Below are 26778 nucleotides of genomic sequence, written 5' to 3'. Positions count from 1 at the left end.
CCTGGAAACAAATAATATATTTTTGCATATGAAACATTGGTGTGACTTAATAGGTATATGGCTGAAGCTGACAACAGAAAGGAGAAGGCCATAGTGTCTGATGAATGAGCTTGAGACAAACGGTCCTGAGTGCAGGATACAGCGCCCAGGAGCGCCTGTAATATCTTCATAGAGGTGGCATGGCAACAGAGGATGGATTTTTCCACAAGAGAGGGAAATAAAGTTTACATATAATGCTTTAATGGTGCAGCTAATCTATGGAAATATAAAATGTAGTTGTCTGTCATTGGTAATAAAGTTTGGTATTACAGGTAAGCATTAGATTGGCTTTAGAGCATTAGATTGTTTTTTTGAAATTGCTCAGGTTTCTCAATAAGTCAATGAGCTTTTTACTGAGGTTTTTACATGTTACACCTCAATCATGCTTCCAGGGACCTGACACCTTATGAATAACCATGTCTGGTCACTTCATGTCAACAGGCTCTTCATTACAATACTGACCACTTTGCATTTGTCATTTGAAAATTATTTTATTAGTACTGTATTATTGCCTTCAATTATATATAATGACACTAATGATATCTGTAATATATGAGGTAGATCTCTAAATCTATATATTCTTATAGAATAACATATATATTCATATTTGTTATTCCATATTTCAGCTTTTGTGACTTTTTGTTGTATATATTGTAGCCTTCTGAACCGAGAGGATTTGGAAATATTTAGTTTGTAAATATGTCTCTCATGCTGGAAAATGTTTTAATTTAATGGGTGATAAAATGCAATTCACACAATCTCTTAACCATCCCGCATTATTTGCTGTTCACACAGAGCTCCAATGATTAGGCCCGTCATCCGTCCCTGTGATTTTAATTAAGGCAGGCCTGAGAGTCAACAATCAATCATCAACTAGACTTAAGCCCCAGCTGCAGCACAATCAGTCATTAATACACCAGGCTTAAATATAACCTTGCGACGGGCTTGCTAATGTAAGTGCAGTCATTGTATAATTAAGCTGTGGATGATATCTGCTCTTGAAGGCAGGGAGGCTGGATAATTGTTTTTAAAGGTGCCTGCTGAATACAATAAACGTGTTTATTAAATGGTGGCACCACATGCTGTGAAGGGTGTAGCACTCCTCATCACTCACTAAGATACGAAAGGAAATAACTATGACCTCCTCAGCACTGGAAAGGGTGGAATCTACTTTCTGTGATTGAGGTGTGAGATACTTCTGCTGTGTGAAGTGATAAACGTGTGGCTCTTTTTCCCTGGAGAAGGATCCTCTTAATTACCCCAGTTGGATATGGGTAGACTTGAATGGAAGTAATGGAGGTGAGAGAGGGTTGATGCGTATTTCAGCTGATCTTCTTTGACAGATAGAATTGAAGACAGAGGACAAACAAATAGCCACTCTACCTGCCCTATCGATCGGCAGAGTTGCTGGTGGTGGGGGGAGGTGCATCATTCTGTAATGCTGGGGGCCATTTCAGTCATGAGCCAGGTTCTTTATGCAGTGCAGTCATTTGATGAAAGACTCTTGTACGACCCAAGGACCTGGAGTGGCAGGTAGATCTCACATCCCCCGGAAAAGTGCCAGCGCGAATGCGCAGGGCAGTGTGTGGACCTACTACAGCAGAGACCTTGAGCCACACATTAAAATCTTCCCCACGAAGCAGAACAGCTGGCTATCTGAGTCTGGAGTCGATTAGGATGCAAACTAATTGCCGTGGCCGTTATGTAACAGCGAGGCAGTGAAAAGCCTTGAGTCTTGAGAGGGAGGCGGAGGCGAGCGCCCTGGGTTTTAGCTCAGTTGCTGTTGATTGCTGTGCCAGCGGAGCATTCTGGAAGGATCAGAGATGCGTGACATCAGGGAGCTGTGTGACGGGATTGGAGGGGCCACTCCGTGCCTCCCGCGGCCCAGCAGGTCTCTGTGATGTCCCCCCAGCCCCTGGCGCTCTGCTCCCAGGGCTAATGTGACTCGCTTCGCTAAGGTGCTTCAGGAACATTGCGAAAGCCCAGCTCAATGGGAAATAGATTACTCCACGTTGCGCTGTCGAGTTTTCCCTCTCTCGCTATCTATCTGCCGCCCCAGATTTACTTTATTTGATATTCGCCCCTGTATTATAGCACAGCGGGGACTCTCCTGCGGTCACGCCCGTGAAAAACGGTCATATATTTACTCGAAAGTGTACCCCATACCCAATAAGAGGACTGAATCGTTCATCTTTGGCTCTTTTAAATTCATTGCAGTGCATGCAGCGCGACACTGATCTTTTGTTCTTTTTCAGCTTGCTATTTAACCGCTATCCTTTCAAGCATATGCATCGGAAAGCTAGAACGGCAGGTGAGATGCTGAACCGGAGTTCTATGTAGGGAAACACTACAAGGACTGATTTGTGTTCTTGAGCCCTAAGTGCCTTGCTTGAATGTTCAAGCCCTGCGGTAGAGAGTGCAACCCTGCACACCCACACCGTACGTCAGAGCTCCGTGTGCTGAATCCTCTGACTTATCCACACTGGAGGAGCTCTGCCTCCGTTCCTGCAGCGCTGCTGCACAGCTGAGCACACGCACAAGCACCAGCCTGGTGCCAGCCATTGATCTGCATTGTGCTCTGAGTGGGCGATTAATTGTGAACGATGAAAAGTATCATCAATCACGATAACGTTTCTATTGTTCTGTATTGTTTTTGTGTCCACGCACTCATCTGGCTCTGCTTGAATTTTTATCAAAATGTTTATTGCTATAGCTTCTAGTGGAAAAAGGGTACGGGGTACATTCAGTCCAAAGGAATGGAAATGTCTCAAGACGTATCACCTGTTTTTACATTGTAATTCAAACAGCACCAGCTTATTAAGGCAGATAGAGGAGAAACTCATTTCAGCTGTCACAAAGATGATTTTAAAAGGTGATTAAATTCCCAGAACATAAGGATGCTTTGTTAACGGAAAGCTGGCTATTCTTAAGGCATATCATAGCCTATATCATGATACACAGCCGATCTGTTGTAGTTTATTGCCTTTCTTCAAAATGTGTCTTCAATGAAACCATGGCTCCCCCACTGCTGGTTTAAACCTCAGTGTGAGGTCTGGGACCAAGATGATTAGGTTTAGCAAATTAAGAGTGTGACATGTGGTTGGACAGTCTGCCAGCTCTGTCCCTTTTTCTGATGGTTTCTTTCATCAGCCTCTACCCCAGAATGAGACAGGGGAGAGAGCAGATGTGAGATTCAGAAGCTATCCATCAGGACAGTAACAGGAACATCGGAGTGCTGCTGTCTCTTTGTGGGTGAATCTTGATTACAACAAAGGCACTGAATATTTAACTATAACCACACGCTAAAATACATGTTTGCATATGCACACACTTAAAGGAGCCTGCACTTCATTGCGAATTTTAACTGAGTGCACGCATATAATTTGCGGTCGACTTGAGAATCTGATTTCTACCTTCAAACCGAGTCTCTTATGCTCACCTGAAATGCATGCCTGTAATTATTTTTTTAATTGAATGAACACACGAGCTGAAACACACACATTCACAAACCCAAACACATCACATGCAATATACAGTACGCCTTGATGGGATGAGCATATGGTGTTCTCTGGTGCAGATAATTCTCAGTGATGCGCATGATTGGTCTTTGTCACATTGGAGTAGAAAGGAGTAGTCAGGCAGGGGTTGTCAACACCTCAATACATCCTGGAGAGGATACTTGAGCTTATTGCTTTTAGAGGGGGAGGGGTAAGGGGGTTCAAGAGGTTACTGTCACAGAGCTTTCCTTTTGTGCAGCACCTGATTTCATTGGAATCCATGACCCACATAGTCTATGGTTTTATCATTATCGGACTGTTTCAGGGAGTCAATCAACAGTTTGCCTGTCAAGCTGATACCCATGGATTTCAACAATGCCTGTAGCACACCTCTCTCATGCACTGTTTTTCAATACACACAAGCACACAAACACACACTCATGTGTCTGCATGTGTGTGTGTGTGTGTCTGTCTGTGTGTGCATGCTTGAATGCATGCATGTGCGTGTATGGATCTTTTTCTACAATCAGACATTAGTCTTTGCATGCCTGAGGAGCATCTCTCTCCATTTCACGGGTCATCACCTTGACTTTCTGACTAATCACAAACATTCATTAGCGTACGACCTCTCGCCTCCTCTCTGTGGCCTCTCCCCACTGCCTGCCAGGACTGAAGACCTGCCACGGAGCTGAGACGGGCAGTTTGGATGGTATTGCGGGGGTGGATTGATGTTTGAGTAGGAGGGGTCCCAGTGCTGGGGGCAGATGCAATTATACAGGTCACCTCTTAACTGGGCCATTCATCAGTGCAGCTTTTGCATTTATGTGACACATACGCGCAGTGTGGGAAAAAGGCTACTCAGTCCTAAAACTGTTATTAGTGATTAGTATGTGAACAAAAAAAACAAAACATACGGACACAAACAGTCACCCATGCAAGCAAACACATGCACACATACAGATAAGCACACATACACAATTACTCACCACTGAGTGTAGACAATTGCGGACGCACATACAAACTGGCACATGTGTGTGTGTTGCACTGTGATCGCTCAACATTAAGTAGACAACGAGCCTTCAATCCAACTCCTCCCGTCCTACTTTACACCCCCTCCCCCCCTACACACACACATGCACGCACACACACACACGCACACACACACAGACTCAGTCAGACTCAGCTCTTTTATACTTTGCCCTCTTGCATTGTGTTAAGAGCTGTACGCCACTCACTCTCGTTCCCTCTCTCTCACTCACTCGCTCACTCTCTCGCTCCCATCTGTACCGCCCGCCTCTTTTTTCTCAGATCGCTTTTCCCTTGTCCTGGCCACTTACACAGAGACAAATCCTCTCTTTCCTTTTAGTCTCTCAGTATCTCAAACGGTCCTGCGCTCAGTACTTCTTTCACTCTGACGCTTTTGTTTCTTAAATTCACCTAAATTCTGGTGCCCTCAGGCGTGGCAACCCCCTTTCTCTGTTCTGGATGGAGGAGCTTTTTGAGACATTCCAGATTCCCGGATTTTAACAGGGGGAACAGAAGACCTGAGGAGGACCTGCGCACTGGACTCCACCTCCCTGATGTAGAGGTCAACCTGTGCAGTTTTTTTTTGTCTTATCTTCAATGACCTGAGGAATGCTGCTTTGTTACTGGCCGAGCGCCACAGAGATCTTGTTCTGTAAGCGTGCTGCGCTGCTCCTGAGACTTCATCTGCTGCCCGCGCAACACTGAATCACAGATAAATTAGCACTTAGTGCAGCAGAGAGAGAGAGAGAGAGAGAGAGAGAGAGAGGGAGAGAGCAAGAGAGAAACAGAGAGAGAGAGAGAGAGACAGAGAGAGGGTGAGAGAGAGACAGTCAGAGACAGCGAGAGAGATTCCTTGCTGAAGTGGACTGTACCTGGTCTTACAGCATCCAAGGTTTGCCAGCAGGGATGGAGCCTCATCTCTGATTCCCTGGAAAAGAAAAGAAGAAGGAAGAAGAGAAGGGAGGAAGAACTATAATAAAAAGCGCTAAAAATAAAACTGGGACAGAATTGCATTAATGGCATATAATAACTGAAGCGTGAGCACGTGAGGGCTTCCAGCGCTGAGAGAGAGGGAGAGAGAGAGGGGAGGTCTGAGCAGACTATAGGAATGCCCTGATGTCCTGAGGATGAGAAAGCTCCCCACTCAGTCTTGAGACCCCCCCCCCCCAACCCCCCCACTTCCTGTTCCTGTCAACCATTCGCTTCCACCATAGAGAGTCAGATCCTGGACCTCACCAAAGACTCTTTCACACCATACTGGACTCTCTCCAGAAGCTCCGGAACATTCTGCAACATTCTGGCTCCAGTGTTACGCAGCTCTCTGCCTTTCTCTCTCTCTCTCTCTCTCTCTCTCTCTCTCACACGTGGATACGGAAGGAAGCGGAGGCACTTTGTGAAGCAGAAAACTTGTTTTTTTTTTTTTTTACTTTTTTCAAGCTACAGGGACAATACTTGATACAGCAAAATAAGAAACTGTTTTGACATCATCTGCTGGACGAACGCCGCCCACAAGCATGCAGGTCTCCATCGCTTGTACCGACCACAACCTGAAGGGTCGCAATGGTGACCACAGCAAGCAGAACACCACCAGCCCCAATGTGGTCAATGCCGCCAGAGCCAAGTTCCGCACAGTGGCCATCATCGCACGAAGTTTTGGCTCCTTCACCCCGCGACACCATATCTCCCTCAAAGAGTCCACAGGCAAACTAACCGGCATGAAGTATCGGTATGTGTCCAACTTCCTACCTCTCACTCATTTGTCTTTGTAGTTTTCTGTGACGTTTTGAGCTCCCCGTGCATTAGTTGACCTGTTGGCACAAGCTCTCTATTTTACCACAATTGCAACTATTTACTGTAGTTCTGTCGCAGATCCTGTTGCTCAGCTGAGTGGTTAGAATCCCTTTTCAGCTATGACTAGCTCACCTGTTTGCAAACTAAAAGTGTAATGGGTCTAGTCCGGCTTAAGTGGGTGAGACATTTTCACAGCAGTTGCCATAATGTTGCAGTTGCATCATACCGTAGCCCTCATGCTGTTTTCAGAAGGTTGTCCGTCAGTCTGTAATGAGTGATCCGCTGCCAGAGTAGGTGTGATGATCAGCAGTCCCTCAGATCGGTGCCCTGTCACACGAGCCTCTTCAGCTAGTGTGCGCGTATGAATGCACTTCTCTATTGCTCCTCACTCGGAAGTTTCTCCCGTCCTACATATTCTCAATCTGCTGATCTGCGCTGCCGGTCTGAGAGCGTGTGGAGCAGTGAGCGCGTGCTGCAAACGATGTGCTGAAGAAACAATTCATCACCAATGCCGTCATTAAAAAGTTATGTTTCTTTATATACTCTGAGGCCGACAACCCAGGAAAATACAATGGCTGAATACACGTGTGTGTGCCTGCGTGTGTGTGTGTGTGTGTGGGTGCTAGGGACAGAAAGAGAGAGAGATAAAGAAAGGGAGAGCGAATTGCAGTTGTGGATTGCAGATCCTTCCCCAATGATTAAACACTGTGGTGAAGTCACTCTAATGTGGGCACACAGACAATAAAGCCCTCAACAAGTACATTTTTAAAGGCAATTTTCCAGAACCAGTGAGTACCCTGAGTGTGTATATTGTGTGAGACGGGTGGCATCGTGGTGCAGTAGTGTGTCTCATCACCTGCATACTGCAGATACGTGGATTATATGATGAGAATATGCTCCATGTCCTGGAGTGCAGTGTGGGGGATGAGTCACGGTGCTGTGGAGACCTGATCTTCCTCTGGGCTGTTTCTCTCCTCCTTTTTCTCTCTCTGACACACACACACACACACACACACACACACACACCCACACGCTTGCACCCACGCGCACACACACACAAACACACAGTGCCAGTGTGTGTCCCTCTGAAAGACTCTCAGTACACTGGTCACAGTCTCTCTCCTCTGATACTCTCCTCCTGTGTTTTGGATGAAATGGGGCAGCTGGCTCTCTGTCAGAAGAGGGGATGAAGGGGACACTGTAGGGGCAACTCTTGTACCCTGTCTCTCTCTGAATCGACAGACCTGTTCCTCATCGGTCAGAAGACCTTGTTCCTGATTCATGAACTAAGCAGAGTGGTCATTAAGTATCTGTTTCTGTTCAGACTCCACAGTGATTGATCGGTTCATTATATACTCACACACAATACATCAAAACCTGCCCTTTGTTGTTTGTACACATGCAAGCAGTATTTGCAGACGGCTCAAGCTGATGAAATTAGAGTGAGGGAAATGGTAGCTCAACATTTTCATATTTAATTATTGTGGAAGTGGCAACAAGACACCAGAGTTGTACACCATAATCCCTATGGAACTATCCTGTCACACAAGTTAACATTTTGGAAAACATGGAATGCCCCCAGGCAAGTAACTGTTTGTTACTGATGGTGATATCAACTGCCACAAAACCTGTCAAACAAAATATGTAATTTCCTGTAACCAGTCAATACTGCCTGGGCCTGAGGGATGTGGACCGAGGCGTTCTCTCTCCAATTCTCAGGCCTCTCACTGCTGTCAGGCCCGTGAGCAATGGGGAAAACCACAACTGCTCCACTAAGAACCTGCACCTGTGGAAATAGGTTACAGAAGATTTTAGGTATAGAATGTGCTTTTGTCCTGGATAAAGGCTTTAGCTGGTAAATTAAATGCAATCTAGCTGACATAGATGTAGATAATTCTGTCCTTTGAGGGCACTGGTATGTTATATCCCTCTGAAATAGAAACAGGCAGCTCTGACTCCTATCCATTCTGAGACTCCCACGCCTGCTCCCACTGTCAGTGGGGTACACGGAGATCACTGTTCCAGGTTGGCCTTGCTTTAATAGGAGAGTTAGCGCATAGCAACGCTGCCAAGGAGAAAATAGAATGTGCTGGGAGAGAACATGCAATTTACAGTAAAGCAGGCTATGAAGAAGTTTGATGTCAGGGTGGACAGGTTGTTCAAAATGGTTGTTTCATTGAAATGTTTCAATGAAGGACAAAAGGACATACCGTACTTGCTGGTGTGGCAGTGTTTGCTTGGGGACTGTGTGTAGGGACATGGGGACATGGCTATGTTTTAAAACCAAACAAATTAACAAAGTTCTTTAAAACTTTTTAAAACAAAATGTCATCAAGTTAAGTGAAAAGGGAGAGTGAACGTGTGCAAACAAATATTTTGCATGTACTGAATTTAGAGCAGTGTAAAACTAATTCTGACCGTGATGTCTATCTGATGGTTGAAAGTTGAAACGTGTTACAAGCTGTACTTGTGCAGGCACTGCATTACCATAGCTGTCTGTCGTGTCTTTGTCCCTGTCAATGTGCTTTTGAGAAAGCTCACACTTTGTTCTGAATCAGTATGCATGTGCATTGCCTGTAAATGTCTTTTTTTAGAATGCACGGTCATTTTCCTTTAATTATGTTATTTATATTGCTTCATTGAGAGCTTTTTTTACTGCTTCTTCAGTTAATACAAAATTCACAGGGAGCAGGAACCAGATTTTCAACTCTTTAAAGTGAAATTGGTTCAGAGTGAGCTGTGATTGGTCGAGAGGGATGCTTTGCTTCAGCCGCAGGCAGGATGTAGGAATGGTGAAATCAGATCAGCGGCGCGGGATCTGATCAGAAAAACAAGGTCATTGATTTTCATGCTCAACCAATGATGACGAGAAGGGAGCTGAGATGACGAATAACATCTCATCCGTCCCCCTTCCGTGTGCTGCCAGCGGCCAGGCTCCGTGGTCCGAGTCTGACCTCTGTACCAGTGCAGGGGAGGAAAGAAAACACTGCTGTACTCAGTGTAGTCTATTAATAAAACAGCTCACCTTCCACTGCACAATGTAAGAGGAATAAGGATCATACAGCATGACAGGAAGAGAATACACATGCAACCCCTACCCCCTACACACACACACACACACACACCCACACACACACTTACAAACTTGCAAAGTATGTGTGGTCCTCATTCACTTTCACTCCCACACAGTATTCGCTCCCACTCTCCGCTCTTCCTCTGAGTCCAGTGCTGTCCAGTGTTCATCTTTCATGTGTTCTCCTTCTGTAGCGAGGAGGAGCTGACCATGAGTAAAGGCTTTCACCTGCATGAGATCCTCAGGCTACCTGACCCCCCCCCCCCAGTGCTGCAGTGCCCACCCACATGCACAAGTCCATGAATACACAATCAAAACCACGGGTGCAAACCAACAGGGACAGCTCTCTCTCTCTCTCTCTCTCTCTCGCTCACACACACTCACAGTCATTCATTTAATTGTACTTTTATTGCCTGTGTCTATGTAGGTCTGCTCCTCTGAAAGAGTCTCAGTAATCTGGCCACAGTTTAGTTGCGCATCTAATGCCCTCCTCTTGCATTTTGGATGACCTCCCCCCCACTTGGTGAGCTGCCCACTTGGTGAGCTGGTGAGCTGGTGAGGTAGCAAATTGACTGTCTGTCTCTGTCTCTGCAATGTTTATGAACCACTTTGTCCTACGAGCTGGTATATAGTTTATTTAATCAGGGAGAGGCTTTGTTTTTTGTTGTTGCTGCGAGAAGTCTTAGGGTAGCGTGAGAGCATGGGACAGCCTGAAAGTGCTTTAGCTTTCTAGTAATTCTAGTGTGTCAATGAGCTACTGAAAGCACTAGTACAAACCATCTAAAGGATGGTAACCTCAGAAAAAGCAAAGATGCTTTACACAAAACCCAAGAATGCCACACAAAACATCACAGATGTGATAAAAAGCAGTAAGCCACTAGTATAACACAAAGTGGCCCAGAGAAGCTCATAACATGAACACAAGAACTGACACAAGTAATACTGCGTCAACACTACATAAAGTCTTCGTCCAAAGCCTTGAGTGAATGCATGCAGTTAATTATACACAAAGCTCAAATGCCTCAGTCTCAGACAAACTGATATTATGCATTCTTGTGCCTTAAGCACCAAAGCTTGATAAAGCCAGCAAACTCAATAATGTGCACACAGCACCAAGCCCTGATTGGCTCACGAGCAGCGATATAGTGTGGAACGCCAAAGCCATGTAAATCCTATCATAAATCTTACAGTATTCCCAGATTGCATCAGTGCTACGTGAGCGCCAATGTACACACGGCACTGGAGCTACATGCTAACATGTACACGATGTCAGAAGTAGGCCGGCGTGCGCGCGATGGGAACAGAGGCTCAGAAGGACATCGGGTTTGTATCTGGGGTTTGAAGCGGGCAGCTGTTTGTTAAGTCCTTACAATTTATAGAGGGAAGAAAAACAAACACCCAAAACCAACAACAAACACACGCTCTAAAGCAAAAAAAAAAGCTGTGACAAAGACTGGCCGAGTGGCCTGGCCGTCTCTGAGCCCAACAGTTCCCAAGTCCACGCCAGCGTTCGCGGTATCTCTTCCTGTTTCCATGACAACGTGTGAAATAATCAGTGTCTCTATTTTCTCACTCCTCCCTGAACACACACGATTTGCGCTGCTGCTCGTTGGAGAGTAAATGTACCGGTGGTAAACGCAGCGGCCCTGCTGCCAATCGACCGAATACCGGGATGCAACATGGCCCCAGGCTCCTAGCGGCTAGAGACAGGGCACAGCCAGGCTGTCAGTTTAGGTTCAAGGACCTCTTATTATTTCCGTGTCAGACCCCCTGATGCCCGGTAGCTTGAACAGATCATGGTTTATGCAGATTTATGTTAATGAACTGCGTTTTAACCCAAAGCGTTATGGTTAATAGGGTATTCTAACCATAGTGCGGGGTAGTTATAATGGTGGGCCTGCAGGGGGTTGGCAGGAAAGAGGGGGTTCTGCTCATTATTCTGCTCTTCTTCATCTAGTTCCTTCCGTGCCACTGTGCCCCTGGTCATCATGTCTTTGGGTGAAAGGCTCAGTCACATTCATAAATCATTGTGTACTACATATTACATCTGCTGCTACTTCTCTGTTAATCTGAGCCCTGCATACAAATCATAATTAGCATTAGCATTATTACAATCATGGATTTGACTTGCTTACCGGTTTTACGCCTTTACTCGGTAGAATACGAATACACCGATGACCAGACGCAGCAGAAAGAATCCATGCTATTGTCTGTTTTAATTGAAAGTGCCAGAATGGTGCTGTGGTCAGCTGATGCATCTCTCCCGGGTACATGCCCTGTCAATCTTGTCAAGCTCCTCACTTGTCAGCAGCTGGATGAAAGATGAATTAACGGCTGTCGACTCTTCAGTGATCCAACAGGCCCGTCTCCCTGGGGTGGACAAACCACCTCTTCACTGTCTGCTTCCTCCCCGCACACTCCCGCATCCTTCTGGGCCTTTCTCTTGAAATGCCATTCTCAGCCTTCATTGCAAAAAATTAGCAGACACTGCTATCAAGATTTATGAAGAAAAACATGAATGTGAGTCTTGGGATTGCCAGAAAGTAACATTACGATACATATACAACCCTTTATGACCCGTCAGCTTGTCTCCCTCACTCCCTCATGCTGGTGAAACAGCCACTGGGGTATGAGCCAATGGAAGAAACTGACAGTGTGGTGCAGTGGATAAGGAACTGAACTTAGAAACAAAAGCATTCTGATTCAGCTCCTCGCTGGGGTGGAGTTTAGGCCGGTGGTCCCCAAACCTGGTCCGGGAGACCTAAGACCCTGAACATTTTCACTCCAGCCCTAACAAAGCAGACTCATTCAACTGCTAGAGATGTTGTTGAGCTGCTAATTAGTAGAATATTGTGTGCCAAATTATGGTTGAAATGACACTAGATGTCCAGGATCTGGATCCAGGGTTGGCAACTGTAGGCCTCTCTGGTGTGACTGGATGTCAGGACATCATCTTACAGTGGCTGTATAACCATGGACCAGTTTTAAAGATTGCAGTGCAGTTGCTAAGGTCCCATCACATGCCTATGATCATCAGTTACATCCTCACCCAGGGACAGGGTGTTAAAATTGCATCATTAAATATTTACTGCAATATAATAGCCAAGTCTGAACTGTGAAGGCTTAGCCAAAATGCCAACTGAATTAAATGAAATTGCACATAAAATAAATGCAAAGTCAGGTTGATGGCAGGGAAGGATCTCATGGTCTTGGACCTCAGAACGCTGGAACTGTCTGGAAAGATTTGTGAATGAATGTCCAGAATTTTGTCATGGTGAAGATTCCAGAGCAGGGATGGATGTTCCAAGCCCTGCCCTATTTATCCTTCAATGACCTACAGTGGACCCTGTCAAAGCATCACTGAGTTCCTGTCAAAGCATCACTGAGTTCCTGTCAACCGTGTGGGGAGGGAGAAACAAGCTGTCAGTTCTGCTGACAAGGGAGAAATCACCTGAATTAATAATGTTCAGCGTTGCAGCACAAAGTGGTGGGGGGTGACAGCAAGATATTGATTTTCAGTAAACAAATATTAGTGAATTCAAATATTTGCGCACACACACACATACGCATGCACGCACATACACCTGGTCCCCAGTCAATAATGTGCCGAAGCAGCAGATTAACTGTCAGGAGATGAAAGACTAATGATTGTTATCCTCAGCTAATCAAGCAAATAATAATTTGGTGCAGTTGACCAAGCCAAGACTACACTGCACCTACAGAAATCCAAGATCTCTCTCTCTCGCTCTCTCTCTCTCCACCTCTCGTGCTCCATGTACTTGTGAATTGCCCAGCAAGGTGTTGTCATTCATTTCTATATTATGCTGTATTGAATGGTGTATTGGTCTGTCCAAAGAGAGCACCCCTCTCTTTGGATGGACTATTCCATTTACAGCCCTTTGTTGCATAGCATGACCACTTATTAATGTAAGTCTGTTCTTTGTCTTGTGAAGTGGAACAACTGTAGTTATTCTTAATTGTTTTCTAGTCATAGCTTTCAGCTGTTATTGTTTTTTACTTATAGCACAAGGAATGCAGGAGACAAGTAAAAAGTTTGCTGTGCATGCGGAAATATGTTAATGTGGTGTTTTTGCTGTACATTTAATTATAAAAGAGCGCCATTCCTCTCAACATGGATCTGATTTGGGAGAATAATGCTTACCGGCACCCCGTGGCAGGTCCTTGCAGGCTCATTTAAAGTACTCCTTTGTAAGCGGTTTTTCAAACGTCTGATTTATTACCTTCCAGGCACAATGTCCCGGAAGTCTGATTTATCGAGGAAAGCTCACGCACCTTGGCCCCATTTAAAGATTATTTAAAGTGTATCATGGTATTGCACTTTAATTAGAGATCAACATGAGAACCAAAAGCCAAATGTATATGTTTTTTGGTATCTCTTTACAGTCTCTTTAACAGTTTTAGTTGCATCTAGGTTCTTGAATAATTGAAAATATTTTGTTCCTTGTTGTGTCTGTCATGAAGGTTACATGTAATGACATTCCTGATATCCTGCGAAGTGTTTCTAAGCAGCACGTTGCCATTGATTGGAACACCGGAAATTCGTAATCAACACCCCAAGTAGTGATTCGTGAGAAGAATTCATATGTTTGCCACTTTCAATTCAGTCATAAATTCCTGAGACAAAGGCTTTGTTTGCGCCTTAGCGCTAAAGGCAATTGTGTGCAATATCCTTAAATTAGAATTATAAACTCCTATGCCCCATAAATATCGGTCTTTTCTATTGCTTACACTTGTAGCACTTTTATAGTTCACACTTCTTGAGGATGTCATCAAGCTGTAATTCAGGAAATCCATCAAGTCCAGAAATTCATGCTGTGGAAAAGGTTTATTGAATAGAGATTTGCTGAATTTAATTTAACAGAATAACAAAAGCAAATATCCAGAAGCTCTGCCTGCCAAATATTAGCATTTGCACATTTGTGGTACTAGAAAATTAAACTAGGAAATTGTCATCTCATTGTAAAATATTTACTTCATTCTGTCAAGTGTTTCATTTGATACAATAATCAGTCGGCAAATAATAAAACTAATAATAGAGTGAATAGAGAGAAGAATTCCAATACAAAATGGCTGGTGAGAACTAGAGGTAGAGACCAAGAAGCACCATTAAATTGGAAGACAAAGATAATAATCGTATAAATCGCATATTATTATGGGACCATTCCCCTATTCTCTTTAGCAACACATCCCAAGTGTTCATTTTTCACTAATCAGTATCCCTCCTTACAAAGGTCTGGGCCTCTTGTGCTGTCGCCATTTCTTTCATTAGTGGGCAATTTCAGTAGAAATTCCACTGTGCTATGGCAGTGTTAGGCTAGGTATGGGGGCTTTAGCCCTTCTCCACCAACAGAAATGCGATACCTTCATTAACATGAGCACACCAAGCCCTTAGTTTTTCCTGAGGCACAACCAGTCACTTCACTCCCTTGGTGAGTAACAGTAATTGGGCACACTTCCCACTTTAGCGAACATGGCCTGAATTTACCCACGCAGCAAAAATGATGCTGCATAGCCAAGGAAAGCCTTGTGAAACCGCACTGCAGCGCAAATACAGATCACGTATTGTAGATAACGTGATTGCGGCCTATTCCATTCTGAAATTAAGGGAAAGAATTCTGCTGAGTTTCGCATGCATGGTTATTTCTGTGATTCGCAGTAGTTAATGATAGTTTACAAAACAAAGTCAGCAAATCCTGCCATTAGGGGCATGGTCTAATTTTGGCACTCATCCCTCTGAACGGTGTGGGACTTTGGCAGGATTTAAAGTGTTTCCACGCTGAAACTTTTTCCTGTACTCATTAGTTTATTAATGCTGTTTATGTTTCATGTACTGTACCTTTCAATCATTGTGTTCCGATGGGAACCTATTGATGTGTCTGCAGATTTTATTACCAACTGGCAGACATCCCACCCTTGCAAAAAATAATTTCTGGGAGACTGACCGACCAGCCGAAGAGACGACGGTGGTGCTCAATCAGTCCTGTGCAATCCGGGCTTCCTTCATCCTTTCTGTCTCCTTTATTTGCAATTGTCTAGAAACTTTACTTCACCTTTGGTGCACATTGCTGATTTCCCAGAGGATTATGCTTGCTCCCGGGTATCAGGGAGCAGGTGCTGAAACCCGGGAGACTCTCGGACCTTCCGGGAGAGGTGGGTGTCTGGTACAAACTCCAGTTTGAATGCATAAATTTAATTCCACCCAATCTGAAGAACAGGGTTTGCTGAAAAGTGGGATGGTGCTGAATTTTGACACATGAGACAAGTTGGATTCAGATTACTCTAACTCAGAAAGGCATTCTAGGCAGCTGGCTCTGCCTGCTTTTATTCATTCACCACCAGGGGTTATGTCACAGATAGAACAAGAATATAATTAATTGCCTTGTGGGTCTCATTGGTCTTTAGCGTGTCAAGCTATTCACATATCAAGGTGTTATGTTTGGACACTGAGGGCACTGGTGTGAGTTCTGTGGCAGAGCTAATGTTACTGCTAATGTACTCTAACCACTTATTCAAGGCAGCAAGACCATTATGTCTTACAATAGACTTTAACAATAGATGCACTGTGGGATTGCCAGATTACCACAGTCAAAATTCTATCTGATAAATATGTCAAGCCAGACCTTGGATGTACACACAACTTAGCCTATAGTGCTCTCTGATGTTTTGAACTCACAACACCACAACCTCTCTTGGTAAATAATTGCATTTGTTGTCCTGTTCTTGCACATATCTTTGTGACTCTTTGACTACCCACAGAATAGAACTGTCGTCAGTTGAGGAGATGTGAAACTTCTGATCTGACACTTAATTGTTTACACTACTGGTGGATGAGGTAATGTAATGCTCAAAGTAAGAGCTCTCTTTGACATGGCTGACAGGCAAAAGGAAATATTACCAAAAGGCATAACCTTCAGGCACATACATTTTGTATGTTTTTTTTTTATTTTTTATTTTTTATGGCAAGTAAGAAATCACATTAAGATAGTCAGACTTTGTTATGATGTTGAGTTTGAACCTTGACATTAGTAGTAGGGTCTTACTGAGGATAGCACTGTTGAAAAAGGGAAATTTTCTCTGGCTCTCCTGTCTCTTCATATCCCCTTTTCTTTTAATCTCCTGTTTATCAGAATGATCCCTCAGGTTGTATGGTCAGCCATCTGAATTCCTTCAGTATGCTGTCTGAATAGTGAAGTTTCTGTCTCCCCCAAATCCCTCCCAAAGTCCAAAGTGACCTGACATATTCCTGAGCCTAATAATTACAGACTCCAAGATACTACCAAAAGCTGTTTATAGCAGGAGGGTTGTTACCATATGCCAATCTTGCTTTGCTTATGGTTGAAGAAAGGCACATTAATCCTAGTTACGAAGGCTCACTTCAGTACACTTGTGTGAGGTTAGACATTAAAGAGGGTTTTGCACCTTCTATGTCAATAGCACAGCGGCCATCCACTAGAAATAGCATTTATTTATTAGCTAGCATACTCAGAAGTGGAGAGATCACACTGATCTGAATAGAGAATTGCCCTCGCTGCATCACATTCCTTTTTCTTCATCAGTTTTTATCTTGCATGTCAGCTGTCTCATTAAAGATTGAGATTAGTTTACATAATTGGGGGTATTAGGATTATATATGTAGGTCTGTCTTTATGTCCTTTTTTAATCTTAGAGACATTGTATTTTAGTTTTCTTGACTGCCAGGGTCGAGGTTGCATCACTCATTACATTGCTGTGATGTTTTATGACATTTCTGCTGTGTGTTTGTAACCTTTATAGAAATAATCAGTATACATTACCATGACAGGTTGTTGAATTTACCTAAGACAATACTTCAATTGCTTCCCATATTCTAATGCAGATAATCCACAAAATATTGAAATAATATCAGGTGCCTTCAGTTTAGAAAGTAATGGTAAATATGGGATGAATGCGAGCTGTGTCCATACACCCGGTAGTTCAGTAAATTATGCACCTGTCCTTGAAAGCCTCCCCAAACTTTAAAACCCAATGAGGACTGACTCATATCTTTTTCCCACTGCCTGGAGTTTGACTGCTGTTGCCATGCAAATAATCTTATATATGGTTTGAGGTTATCAGTCACGCTTTAAGAAAGCTCACATTGTGCTATAAAATACCTAATTATTCTGCAGGGTGCCTTGGATTAGTACATAGCTGGAATCCTAAAGGCTCGGGCAAAAAATAGAAAATACATTTTCACTTGAAAATTAAATTTATTGTGTCGTGTGGGAAATGATGGAGAGAGAGAGAGGCTGGAACTATATATATTTCAAATTTCGCAAATAGTAAGCATATATATTAATGTTGTTACGTCAATGCAAAATGGCTGTGAATATCTGTTTTGCGGATGAAAAGACTTTTAAGATTACTCAGTGTTAAACACTCAACACATAATAGTTTCAGCATCAGCAAAAACTAATTAAAGGATGTATCCCAACTGGGGATTCATTGTAGTCTATACCATGGTATAAGATTGCATGGTTATCAAACCATGGGCATTTTTCTCAGCACAATTTTCGGTTTAAAATCAGCTCTGAGTACTTGGAGTATAGTCTAGTTTTACAAATTGTGCCTAATGAACTCTTAGAGAAGTGTTAAGTATTATGTCTAAAGTCTCAACACTACTAAACTATATGTGCAATGAATGGAAGTTGCTGTAATTCATCACTGGTCAGCATGGTACTGCTTTTCCTGCCACCTCAGATCTCAAATGCTTAAATCTCCTTGATATTTTGACACCTGTGAATGATATTCATAGCCTGGGAGCATGAGCTATGAAGTATTGCTTTCAGGTGCTTACTTTATCATATTTGTTAAGTCTTGTCATATGGAATTGTGTATACATATCACTTACAGTAAGTACAGTGCATGTATATACCGATATGTATTTCACAGTATCTTTATAGTAGTCTTTCCCACAACTAGAGATATTGTGCAGGATCCATTGAATCAAGTACTGTACATGTATCATCGGAAGGAATATCTAGTCTATGTGTAAATGTCTTGTCTAGTTATAATTGAGTGGAAATAAGAGGAAATAAGTATTAGATAACAAGGTATTTCATCACCTTGGGATGGTTGCAGTACAGAAGGCTGTACTTCATTGTACATCGCTCTGGATAAGAGCATCTGCTAAATGTCTGTAATGTAATGTATTGTGGTGTTACTGTTGGTGTTTTTGGGATTGTAGAGTGACTGCATGCCATTTACACCACAGAAAATTATTTACATGACTTCCTTCTTCATTTACTCACTGAGCACGTACTTATTCATGCGATTATCTTATCAGCCAATTGTGTGGCTGTAGTGCAATGCATAAAATCATGCGGATACGGGTCAGGAGCTTCAATTAATGTTCACATAAACCATCAGAATGGGGAAAAAATGTGATCTCAGTGATTTCGACTGTGGCATGATTGTTTTAGTATTTCTGTAACTGCTGATCTCCTGGGATTTTCATGCACAACAGTCTCTAGAGTTTGCAGAGAATGATGCGAGAATGAATAACATTCAGTGAGCAGCAAATAACCACACATTACCACTGTGGTATGCAGAAGAGCATCTCTAAACAACACATTAAACCTAGTGGATAGGCTACTGCAGCAGAAGACTTAATAAGTAAAAAAAAAAAAGTCTCTATATCAGAATATCAGATTTCAGTCATAAGATGATAAAAGCAGCTGAGGCTCCATCATATCTTCTCTCAGCAGTCTCTGATTCAGATGCTTCCAGCGTAATTTTGCCTCCTGTGTCCATACATTTCAGAGCTAGAGATGCACTGATAGTCTGAGGGGATTGTTCACTCAAGCGTTGCGAGCACTCATTACTGCTAGCAATGTGTGTGCATCTTTAACGCTTTATAACATCCTCACCGGAAATACTGAACCTTCACCTTCAGGGGTCTGAAAGTAACAGTTTCTATTTAGTATGAGCTTTTCCAAGTAATTGCAAGTCACTGAGCTGTGCATTTGAGTAGCTACTGAGGGGATCCGGATGCTCCCCAAATTACCTGAACCTTTCTGCTCTACTTCTGAGAAGTGGGGAAGGTAGCCCGTCTGAAGAGCTGTGGAGAGTTCAGGGAGGACTGTCGACACACCGACAGGCCAAGGACAGGTGGAACTCGACCTGAACGAGACTCTGGAAGTGCTGAGAACCTGGAAGTGCTGAGATCATTGCTTTTTTTGTTGAATACCTGACTGCCGTGAACAAAATTAATCTTAGCTCTCCGCAGTCAGTTCCAATTCCGCAGTTAGCCACCCGAATGGTTTGTTCCGCTTCAAGATTTCCGGCACCGGAATGGACAGTTCTAATCTGAAATTGAAATGAAGTTAATCAATTCCGAAGATACCACAGGGACGGAGATCTATGGCAACAGTGTGTAGCGCTTCCCGCCTTCAAAGGTGAATTCTCTCCAGACATTTTCTGCTTTTGAGATGAACTCCCTGTGTGAGCTTTTGCACTCCTGCTGCCTGTGGATAAGTTATATTGTGTGTCTAACAAAGAGCCACACGCTGTGCTGCCTTTCCAGCCATTTTGTTCTCAATGTTCCAGCCAATGAATATGTGCTGCCGGTATGTCTCAGCAATTCAGAATGTCTGCTCAGCGGGCTGCAAGCCACCCATTTCCGAGCAGGTATCGCAGACAGTTAACCTATCCAACACACACCTTTGTCAAAGAACCGCCACAGGAATGTTCTGCGTTCGGTGGGACCGCCTGCGTCTTGGCAACACGGGGAATCGGCACAGCCAGCACTGTCTGTCTGCCTCTCAGCAGTCGGGTCCAAATTACGCCCCCAGTTCTGACCCGCCGCCTCACCAGTCATAACACAGCCAGTCTTCTGTTAACTTAAGCTAATCCCTCACTGTTCATCATTTTGGCTCCATATATTTCATAGTTTTGTTTATCTGACATCTACAGTGCTACCTACTATTTGTTGATGAGCAAAGATATTTAGTGCAACCACTTAAGTAGGGCTAATGTCTCATTCTCAAAATATTTTGATTTGAATCTAGCATGATTCTCAGTCACCAGCTGCTGTGCAGGATCCATCAAGAATCTAGGAGAATATTCTCATTACTTAAGTCACCAGTTTGCTTATGTTGCTGCCAATGGCAGAGCTGGATTCATTCCTCTCCTGGGCTCCACAGACTGCAGCATTCTTACTTGCCTCAATGTTCTGTGCCAAAAATGCACTTGTACCAGAGACAACCTGACTTATGATTGGCAATATTATACATTCTCATAACACCCCCACAGCTGCACTGATTAAACAGTAGTGGCTATGATGTCAGTCTGAGTCATGGTCCCCTGTTTCAGGAGTGGACTGCCCAGCTGGCTCCTAACACTCCAGACAACTCTGCGGCTGCACAAAAGGACCACCCAGGTCAGCACGGTCTAATTAACGACGACCAGCATTAATGACACAACCCCACTCTCCACAAATTAGCTCTGAGCCCTTTCTCCTTTAGCCCTGTGCAGCCTCACCTTCATACCCCACATGTCCTGCTCACACAGGAAGGTGATTAATTAAAGACATGCCACCACAGACAAAGGTCTCGCTTATCATCGCTGTGATCCATGTCACCGACAGCTGGATATCTACCGCTATGCAGAAGAGCAGAAAAGAGCGCAATCCGATCTTCGCTTCCGGGGAGTCACGCGCCCCCGGGTTCAGCCACAGGCAGCAAGGGAAGCAACTGCTGTTACTCTGAAACTTCAGCAGTAGAAGCCATACACCCCCCCCCCCCACACACACACACCCACCACACTGAATATTTAACACTCATATGTGCCTCTTAATTTGCATGCGCTTATTGATATTTCAACTTCTGACTACATGCAATTTGTATGAGCCCGAGCTGTCAACTATGCATTTTTCAGCACATTCAATTTACACGTTCAGCAGGAACACAGTACACACATTGCATATTAATGTTTTCTAAGCCCTTGAAGGAAGTCAAATCTTTTCTGTTCAGTAAATTAATTTTGCATGTTTCCTTGAATGTATCTGAAATACATGTTCCAACGCTCATTAGCAGATATTTATTTTTAAGACTCAACAACTGTAGCATGCCTATTACATTGATTGAAATGAATAAACGGCAGCAAATTCAATAAGCTGTACTGCTATTTTGTGAAGTGAGAACCAGTTTTCACACATTAAAACGTTTTTACAATAATGCTTTGGGATGTGGCTCAATTATAGCTGTGCTGCAAGGATGTTGCTCATTGGCTTATTTTCATATTCCCTCTGAGAAGACAAGGGTCTGGGGACTGGTAGCATTGACTAAAAGTGTCAGGGACTTGCTGCCCAGCATGTGAGCAAATGGATACCCTGAAAGAATGCCAAGCAGATAGTCATACAGCCATATCCTCCACTCTCCTTCTTGATGCCAAAGCAAAGCAAATGAACCTCATGGAAGCACTGTAAGTCATATTTGTTCAACCAGATCAGGGCTGCCCTACATTGTTCCTGGAGATCTGCCATGTTTTCATTTCAACCATAATTTCACACCTGATTCTACTAACTAGCAGTTCTACAAGATCTATAGTTGCTGAGGGCGGTGTCCTTTTTGGGGTTGCGAAAACCTACAGGATGGGACAGGAACAGGGTTGGCCAGTTCTGAACTAGATTATTTATAGCACTGGTTCTTAAACCTTTTAATATCGTTACCCAAATGAGAAATACTTTTAATATCAGGACCCAAATTCTACATTTTGCACCTTCACGGGACCCATAGTCTAAGAAACACTCATTTATAGTGCTCTGGTAAATTTTTGATTAGCCATGACAAAACAGGCAAGGTTTGTTATCAGTTGTTAATGGAATGAGTCTTAAATGATTGTATACAGAAGGAATGAGAAAAAGAGAGAAAGTGTGTGTGTGTGTGTGTGTGTGTGTGTGAGAGAGAGAGAGAGAGAGGTAGGTAAAGAGAGAGTTCAGATGTTGCTGTGCACAGAAAAATGATGATGAACTCATTGGAACACTGGGCAAGGTCTCCTTGGTTAAGGATTAATTAACACCATGACCTACTTTAACTGAGACGCAGGTGTGCTTCCATATTGGTCTATCCAGATTTGACCCCTTTATTTAATCAGAGCACCATTCTAATTCACAAGTAATTTGATAACTGTAATCCAATAATAATTTTAAGGTTTAAAGGACAGTTTAATGTGTGTTCAAACAGGTATTCTTCCAGTTTTGGGCTAGGACTGTTTTGAATTTGACTACAGGTGAAGTAACCAATATTTCTGATCATATTCCTGATATTTCAATGAATATACAATGGCATTTCAAATTTAAGGACACCACTTTGTCTGCAGTAATGTAAATGACATGGGCTTGATGTACTGCTAGTTGTTTGGAATATTTCCTGTTCTGATGAGGGCAGGTGAAAAAAGTACTCGGATCAATTTTCTTAAAATAGTTTTGGTGAATCCGACAAGGATCTTTCAGGCCTGTTAAGTTGCAGGATTTATCCTTTGGGAAATACAGAGAAAGAAATGCCTTTAATATTGCAGCGGTATTGGGGTAAATTATTTTTTAAATGGAGCAGGGAGAATTGTGAAATGATGGCTGCTTTAAACAGGGATCAGTTTAATTTGTGCTCGTATCTAGCAATCAATAATACTGTCTGCCAAGAGCTTATAAATATGTAAGACCATATTCATTTCTATTTCCAGTTTAAAATTTTATGACACTCTGCCATGTTATTAAGTGCTGGTAGAGGTGATGAAGTTGCACAGGTAATGATGATGGGCTGGTACCAGTGATAATGATGTAATTGCTCAAGCAAATGATCATGTGCCTGTATATGTTTTGATTGCATGCTGGTAAAGGTGCAATATACAGGAACACATGATGACTTTGTGCTGGTAGTGGTGTTGACTATCTGCTGGTACAGGTCTCATTTATGTACTGGTAACAGGTGATGCCTTTGTGCTGGTAGAGGTGTTGACCATGTGCCGGTACAGGTCTGATTTATGTGCCGGTAGTTGTTGACGATATGCTGGCACAGGTTATAATTTTGTGTCAAAGTGACTTTGACTGTGCTGAATCTGAGCCACTGTGCAGTGAGGCCTACTGCAGGCAGTCAGTGCTGATATAGGCAGTAATTCTCCTCCCCAGCTGCTGGACCGGCCGAAAAGTAGGCTGCCATTGCTGCTCAGCTCCCTGACTCAGCATGGTCTTGTCCCTGAATCGTTAATCCTCAAAACTTTCTTGAGTAACTCTGAGGGCTCAAAAGTTTTGTTTACAGGTCGCAAGCAGAACAGAATTATCATTGTGCTCAGCAAAACCTTTAGAGCATTGGCCCAGTTATATCAGTTATATGTAATGTGAAGCAATGCAATACAAAGTGTACATTTACATATGGTATGTTTTTCTGATGGTAAAAGTAAACAGGATGGAAAATTGACTTTTCGACATGAGCTGCTATCAAAACATAGGAAGTAAGACTGCCAAGATTCATGGGGTTTATCACACCAATTCAGTTCTACAGAAAGTCCGTTCTACAGATTGATTGCATTCCTGGCATAACTACATAAGGAGATTTATGTGTTTAATGAAATAAAAACCAAGAAATTATGAGCATTAAACATAGCATAGATATACAACTTAGCATAGATATACAACTTAGTAAAATTACCTGTTTAAATATTGATGTTCGGTCTCTTTCAAAAGAGGCTCAAACAACAGACAGTTGCTTAGCTTTCTGTGCTGAAAATATTACTGTCACATGGGAAGACTAATCAAGCTGTGAACCTGACTCAATAATTATCCAATTAGAGAGCACAGTGAGGCCCACTACGCGTGTCTGGGCATGCCTGCAACAACAAGGGACAGGTGTATCAGCAGTGGCTGTGTCCTTCTCTGATGCAGCCAGCTAAAGACACTGTTAATGGTATATTTAATGGTGTAATTGGCAAGTCAATGGGCCATTTAAACACAAACAAACATACAAACACTCATATCTCTTGTGTTTTCATTAGCCTGGATTATGGTACACTGTAGCATACAAATGTCACAGTTTGGCATCTGAGATTAATCTGTACTTGATACGGTCTGTTGTTCCCGCTGGGATGAACTACACCATCTTCACAAAGACACCGAGTTCTATCTCCCATTTTATTTAATTCTCTGGCGCAACTCCAACACTACCCTTTCTGGAGGAAATGATAAATAGCTTTTCTTCTGGGTTCAGTCAAATGGGACATTTAAAGTGCAGCATGTTATAACTAACACATGCAGTGAAACGTCAAAATGACATTACCAGGATCACTGAATGTGCTGATACAAATATAACCATATTGTGAACTTTATGGAAAGGTAGCTAAATGCCATCTCTCTCTGGGAAAGACCAGTGCCATACAGAAAACTGCATTGTGTTTCAGTTCATTCTTTTTTCAATGAGAGGACTGTAAGAGATTTACTATCTGCTGGTTTGTGCTAGACTTCTTTATGTTTTAAAGCAAACATAATAAAATATTTTTAAAGTAACATTTTACTAAGGGTGGCTTGGGACAGCAGGGAGTGAGCGAACAGAAGAGAATGTGTCGAAGAAACAGTCTGTAATACCTTAAATGCTATAAATAAAACAATAAAAAAAAGTTTTAAATGTTCTAATAGTAAAAGGAGACATGGGCGATTTGATTGAGGCTTTAAGATTCATTAGTAGGGGATTTGCCCTTACAAAAAATATCCTGGTTATTTTTGCATGCTTAAAGGGAACTCCACCTTCAAATTTTTGACAATAAATTGATGTGTCATCTGTTACTATGGTCACAAATGTGGAAATTACAACTGTTTCCTAGATCTGCTTTAAGAGAGGCAGATATTCTCACATATTCTCAATATAGTAGTGACACAGAGCTGAGTCAAAGATGGTTTGGATTCAGAAGTGGCTCCCAAATCCAGCAAAATGAATTGTAGCTAAATCATACATTGTGCATCCTCTTTTTCACATGTGTGGGCAGTATTTATTACATGGATTGTCTCCAAAAATCTTTTTTTAAATGTGTGTATATTTGCTCTTTAAACCTGTTTGGTAATTATTAAAATGTTTTGATGAAACTGAGTTTTTTTATTGCATTAAACAGCATGTTAGAACAAAGTTATTAATGAAACTAAGAATGAACTCTGAATGGGTATCATGCATGCAAATAATTGGCTGACGGGAATGGGAATTCATTTGGTCTCCTGCATTACGTATAACCCTAATAGTATATAGGAGTGGTACACAAACCTTGGAATAAACCATTATTAGCTGTGCAAACCAATGATAACCATAAAATTACTATGCTATAGTAAAACCATAGAATATCTTCAGTACATTAAGAGTTTCTATAAAAAACATAGTGATGAAGTATGCATACATACACTCACCAAGCACTTTTTTAGGTATTTATTAGACTTATTTATTAGTCTTCTACTGCTGCAGCCTTATGAACTCTTATCATCTTCTACATACCACTGTTGCAATGCGTGGTTATTTGCTGTTACTGTCAGCTTTGATCAGTCTGGCCCTTCTCCTGTGGCCTCTCTCATTAACAATGCGTTTTTGCGCGCAGAACTGCTGCTCACTGGATGTTTTTTTTTAACCTAATAAAGTGGTCACTGAGTATAACCCTGTCTGATACATATCATACACATCATTTCTTTTTTTCTTCTTCTTTTAAATTAAAAAATGTTTGCACCATTCTTTGCAAACTCTAGAGGCTAGTGTGCATGAAAATCCCAGGAGATCAAACAACCCTGTCTGCCACCAACAATCATTCCACGGTCAAAGTTACTAAGATCACATCTTATTCCCATTCTGACATTTGGTCTTAAAAACATGTGAACCTCTTGACCATGTATGCATGCTTTTATACATTTAGTTGCTGTCATGTAATTGGCTGATGAAATATTTGCATTAACAAGCTGGTGTACAGGTCTACCTAATAAAGTGGTCACTGAGTGTATAGCGTTAAACTTATACATATTTATCACAGTACCACAATAATTACGTAGGGTTTGGGACATATCTCCAGAATACTCAAAGTCCTAAGAGATGCAGGCATCAAGAACAGTGTATCAAATCCCTGCATAATAGCCTATTATGGCATGAGGAGAAAACCAAATTAGACATTAGGCCAAATTTGAGGCTAGGTGCTGTTGGTGGTTTATTCGTTTTACTCTCCAAAACTGAGATTCATAAAGAAAAATCTGATATTTTATACTCAGATGGATTTTCATTTTTATTGAATCAGAACCCTAATGATGTTATACAAAAGTGAGCCTTTAAGTATTCACAAGGCCAGTTTGAATCAATTTTC

General features: G+C 42.5%; 1 protein-coding gene across 1 annotated transcript in view; it reads left to right on the top strand.

The window, feature by feature from the left end:
• Window positions 1-4922: 4922 nt before the first annotated feature.
• The window catches only part of kcnab1a (potassium voltage-gated channel subfamily A regulatory beta subunit 1a), a 49774-nt gene continuing 27918 nt past the window's right edge, over window positions 4923-26778 (top strand). Inside the window, exon 1 of the mRNA XM_061216844.1 lies at window positions 4923-6288. Coding sequence (XP_061072828.1) covers window positions 6077-6288 — 212 coding nt within the window. The 5' untranslated portion in view covers window positions 4923-6076. The remainder of the gene's footprint in view (window positions 6289-26778) is intronic.

The sequence above is a fragment of the Conger conger genome, chromosome 13, assembly GCF_963514075.1.
Source record: "Conger conger chromosome 13, fConCon1.1, whole genome shotgun sequence".
Classification (NCBI taxonomy): domain Eukaryota; kingdom Metazoa; phylum Chordata; class Actinopteri; order Anguilliformes; family Congridae; genus Conger; species Conger conger.
Note: the sequence above shows the minus strand (reverse complement) of the source record. Positions and strands in the feature narration are given on the sequence as shown.